Genomic DNA, 5,446 nt, shown 5'->3' with positions numbered 1-5,446 from the left:
CTGCTGAGCTGGGAGGTATAGTCTGTTCTTGCATGAATATGCAAAAAGCTGCAAATGAACCTCAACAAAGGATTTGGGTTTTGCTAAAATGGAATTCAAAACTACACTTTAGCCAGAATTTAGGTAGAAAACAGATGTAGTGCAGTTTTTTTGAAGATACCAAAATCCAGGTTTGTTGGATTGCAATGGTAGTGAGAAAAACAGAGGGACTGGTGGGCAGCCTGGCTGTTGGGGCAGCCGCTGCTGTGTTGGCTGCTCAGGGCTGCACCCTTTGTTTCTAATACAAACGGTTGGGTTGACCATTTCCAGTCAATTCTGCCTCTCTCTGTCTCTTTTTCTAGCCAGAAATGGATACTTTCATGTCTCTCTCCAAAAGTGCCACTATTGCTTTTCCCCTATGATATTTTGTGGTCTTTATGAAATGAGCCTTCTCAAAAATTAAAGAAAAAACCATAGACACTGTCATACTCCCTAAGCTAAATAAGACCATGACTGACTGCATCATATTTATTGCTGGAGCTAACATATGCCCATGCTGACTGTGGAATTGAGAAGAGTGAATGTTCACAAAGTAGAAAATGGTACCTACTGGTACGTGCTCTGTCACTCCTTCTTCTGCCTCATGTACAGGCTTACCTAACTTGAGAGCTGTCACATAATGAATACAAGACTCTTTTTAGCATTTGGGTTGCAGTTGTTTGCAGAGGGCTATTATTTAATAGAATCACTCCCTTCTTCTTCAGTCCTAATTTGAAGAACAGGCTTTTAGTAGCACTAAGAAGAATTGCTTAATTCAAATTATCCCTGTGTAAATAAATTTAAAAACTTCCAGTGTTCTTAGAAGCATATGCTTCCTTGGCTTTTGTTTTTACCCCACCATTTTGCATTTTATTCCTATGTCCTAAGTGAAAACTGCAATTCTGTCACTGTAAATCTGTTACAGTGTTAGCTGAATTTGAGTCAAGGTTTGTTAGTCAGTGTCATTAATTCTGCTACTATTGAGAAACTGACAATCAGCCTTTAAAAATCGAACAAGAGATTGAGCGTTTTTGTATGTGTTGGATCATTGTCTTTTGACAGTGTCTTTACTTGTGCATTTTTGGTTTGCTATTATTCTGCTTGTTTGTCAGGAGATGATCTGTTTAAATTTACTGTGCTTCTAATGTAATGCTGAAGTATGAAAGGAATTTGTCCATTTTTAGTGATTGTTACGTGACTGGAGCTCTAATGTCATTCTCAGAGAGCTCAGTTATAATGTCAGTGTTATGATTCATGTTTCCCTGATCAGTTAAGCCTTTAAATATGTCTGGCTTTGTGTTTATTGACTTGAGCATGTGATAATCTGTGATATGTGGGAGCAGTAGATGCCTGCAAATCAAAACAGGCAGTGGTGTGCAGGATGGGGGCTCTGACATTGAACTTCTTCTGAAATCCTTCAGCACATTTCTGTCCAGTCAGGAGAGGATAACTTTTCTTTAGAATCTTTTACCCTTAAATTTTAACAAGCAAAAACCCCACACTACAATAAGCAAACAAACACGCTGACCTAAGAAAACCCCATAAACAGAAGAAACCAAAAAAGCAAGCTGTAAGTGTGTTATGGACTCCAAATTTCATCCTCTAATGCCCCACAGAAGTTTTATCTTGTGGAAAGATTAAAATGTGGACATGTGTGACTGTCAGGTGCCTCCCAGGGCTACCCCATTATTTTCTGGCACAGGAATGATCATACCTTGAAACACATGAGACATGTTTATAAATCTGTTTCTGGAGACCTCTTGCAAAAGTCTGATACCCCTAGTATCTATAATAGTCCTCTTACCCAGCTTCAAGATACTATCTGCTGGTCTGGCCTTTAGCAGAAAAGAAGGCTGTCTGTTGCCATCTTTCTGTAAGGACCTCTTGCTTATCTTGGGATGTAACTGTGCTTTTAGCAAACTGAAGTATGAGATTATACTTCTTGATCAGAAAATGGTTCTTTGTGGTCAAAAAAATCTGTGAATCAGTCAACAGAAAAAAGATATGAGATTGTGTTCTGAACGTCAGTGTTTATCATTGCTGTGAAATCTGTTTCCCAATAACTGGGAGATAGAGGACAAGCATGGATATAATCTCACCTCAGCAAAAACAATGGTAACCAAAAGCCCAGAAACAGAGAAAAAACACAGTTTGTGTAGCTTGTGTAGACTGCAAGGGAGGCTTCAGATAGCAAAACAGTTCTGAGGCATGAGTAGCATGTTCTCTGTCATGTACTGTGTTGCAGCCAGTGTCAGGAAGAAAAGGGTCTAGTTAATTCACAACGCTGAATCTGCTCATGGTGTGACTGCATCTAACTTTCCAGAGAAGAGCCTTTGTAGCACCAACGTTTTCAGTGGCAGGCTAACAGAGATTATCTTTGTTGGGAGCTTTATTGTTGAGAGGTTTGTCTGCGTCCATCATCTGTTGCTACCAAGACTTTTTTTAAGCTTTTGTCGAGGTGAAGTTTCAATATATGAAGGCTGTGTGTCTGATTTCTGTTGGTAAAGCACTGCTTGAGGTCGAATTCTTAGTTAACGAGGTTAGTATGGAATATACTTCATACAACAAGAATTGCTCCTTGACATGTGGTTCCACTGTGAAAAGTGATTGGAAGAGATGGCACATACTCAATACACAGCTTTTAAAAAGGGTTCTTTATTAGTGACAGAAGTTCACTTTGAGTGAACTATATTGGTCTTGCAGTTGAAGCCAAGTGTGTTGGCTTCTGCTCTAATTAACACACAAAGAGCATCACTACCAATATTATAGGTTCAAAAGCACCATGTGAACCAGAAGGGATCCAGCTTGATTTATATCTCAAGGTTTTGCTTGCAAGGCTGCTCATGATTTTGAAGCGCAAGGCAACCCACACTTGCCCCCAACTCTCTTGATACTTATAAACTAAAAATAAATTCTACAAATATTTGAGGGACTGGAAGCACAAAACCTTTAAATCCATCTTTTGAGTAGAACCATCTTTTGAGAGAAGCTGGAACTTCTAATAATCAGTATAGAACTTTTGTTTAAAATTAAATTACCTATCTAGTTGTCTTTGTTCTTTGAAATCAATTTATAGCATTGGTACCTTTAGCTTTGAGACAACTTAATATGGCAAGTGTATATACTGGAAAACTGTACCACTGCAACAACAACAAAAAATAATTATTAACTTTAGCCTTTATCCAGTTAAGATCAGGCTCTGAATTGAATTCTCTTAGTGTGTTGACAGCTGAAGATTTATGTCTTCCAGCTCTAGTCCTGTTGCAGAGTTGACAGAAGTGACCTCTCCAAAAAAGGTCTTTGTTACAGATTTTGCTCTGTTTACATTATTGCCATAAGGGTTGGGATGAAGTACAGTATGTTAAAGCTAATACATCACCTGCTGACAGTGGTCTTATCTCATTGGTAACTATTTCCCTCTCCCAGTATGAAAAAAAAATGCAAACACTGAGTGTAAGGAGCACAAAAAGTAAGTTAAATAATAGTTTTCAAGAGCTTTAGCATTGGTGTCTGGACCCTGTGTGCACTGTAGTTTTGTGTCTGATTGTCCAAATGGCTACATAATGTCTTTTTCTGGGAAGTTACTCTGAAAATATGTCTTTTTCAAACAGACACTACTAGGGGATAGAGCACAAAAAATTTGTTGGGTTTATTCAAGGTCTGTGTGATCTCTTGGGAGAAAGGAGAAGGCTCAGAGTGGGAGAGAATGGCATTCAAGTTAGATAGGCAGAGAAGAAAGTGAAGTAGTACAACAAGCTTCTCCAGTGGAAGGGACTGGCATGAGGAGCAGGACTTTAGATACCCTCCTGTTTCTGCAAATGCTGTGTCATAGGTGCTGCATCCAGAATGGGTCTTTCAATCCTCACTGTCAGTGAGATGATGTTATTTTATGACTGACTTTCTCTTCCAAATACAGACTTAAAAATACAAACACAGCATTGTTCTATATGCATAAGTATGCACATAGTTTCAATATGTGCTTTGAAATCTCTCAACAGGGTGCTTCCCAGGCATCCTTTCAGGATGGGGAGATGAATCTCACTGGACCCACAGAACTGCTGTTGGCTCAGAAGGCCCGGCTCCGTGGCAGGTAGGAACATCTTCTGTTTGGTGCTGGCTCAAGTGTGATTTATCAATTTATGCAATACAAGAGTGACTTCTCATTCCAGCTGCACTTCTGGTTCTGCACTGTGCTTCTCATCACCATGATCTCTTCCTCCTCCCCCTTTCCCACCCTAAAACTGCATTCGATTCACATACCAGAGTACATATTTGAGCATGACAATCTTTTACCCTCGTTGATGAATATGAATGATTTTTTTGTGCTATTTGTAGTATCAGGGTAAGGGAGAAATGTGGGTTTTGATTTCTATTCAATTGTGCAAGCGTTTCAAGTCTTAAGATAGAGGATGTTCCTAAGTCATGTATTATATCTCAATAAATAACTATTTAACTGAACCATATAATCCTAAAATGATCTTTCTCAGTTTAAGTGTCACCTCCGGTATTGAGTGGTAAGGTTATTACTTTGCTAGATCTCGTAGTAGATTTTATATCTGTGTTTATACACAGTGAAAACTATTTGCAGTATTTCCCTGTGCATTGCTTCACTAGAGTAGTTAGGTGGAATGAATCCTTTTCTTCTCTTCATTTATAAAAATCTAGAGATGGTCAGTGCTGTTGTATCTAAATGTGGTCATGGTCCCATTGACAGTTTGGGAAATAACTTTTATTTTAACCAGTCTAAATTTTGAACAAAACTTAGGTAAATATATAATCTGCATTGAAAACCCAGTGGAGTAAAACTTGAGAGCTGTATAGCCGAAACAAAAGGAGGAGAAATTAGGTGATCTCAAGAGTTTTAGTAATGAGCAACAATGTCTATTGCTCCTGAAATCAAAGGTAAAATTCTAAATGGCTGATATGAAATTGAAAAATAATGATTTTGTAGATAGCATTTGTTACACCAAATTGTCAAGCCAGGCTGCCATAGTGTCAGAGAGTAAGTTGGTCAGATCCTCAGTGGTGGTGTTGGAGTGTTTTCATGCTGCCGTTTTTCTGTCTCATCATAAGCTTAAATTTCAGTTTTGACTGGTGATTCGGGTCGTGCTGAAGTCACCTTCTTGAGTAGGTAAAGGAATTCAGTACTTTGTGTTGCAGCGGGGATTACTGCAACAAGCATATTTCAAACCAGGAGTCCCATGGAAACGAAGTATATATGGACAGATTCGTGGTAGATGTCTCAGAGATGTTTATTTCTCCAGCCGCGTGGCCGGGGACCAGCTCAGGAACTCTCCAGTCACGGGACCCCAGGGTCCTTGGCCACACCAGGGAACACAAACCAACCAATGGGGAACAAAGGTGACCAGGGGCAGGGAAACCCCGTGCCTCCCCCCAGGGCCCATCTCCCAGGGCTCCATGGCAGGGG

The 5,446-nt window shown here is 39.6% G+C and overlaps 1 protein-coding gene across 1 annotated transcript in view; it reads left to right on the top strand.

The window, feature by feature from the left end:
* PARD3B (par-3 family cell polarity regulator beta) overlaps positions 1-5,446 on the top strand; it is a 382,717-nt gene that overhangs the window by 138,087 nt on the left and 239,184 nt on the right. Inside the window, exon 5 of the mRNA XM_017735561.1 lies at positions 4,017-4,108. Coding sequence (XP_017591050.1) covers positions 4,017-4,108 — 92 coding nt within the window. The remainder of the gene's footprint in view (positions 1-4,016; positions 4,109-5,446) is intronic.

Source organism: Corvus brachyrhynchos, unplaced genomic scaffold (assembly GCF_000691975.1).
Source record: "Corvus brachyrhynchos isolate BGI_N302 unplaced genomic scaffold, ASM69197v1 scaffold255, whole genome shotgun sequence".
Classification (NCBI taxonomy): Eukaryota; Metazoa; Chordata; class Aves; order Passeriformes; family Corvidae; genus Corvus; species Corvus brachyrhynchos.
The sequence above is the reverse complement of the archived record's forward strand: the minus strand, read 5'-3'. Positions and strand labels throughout refer to the sequence as shown.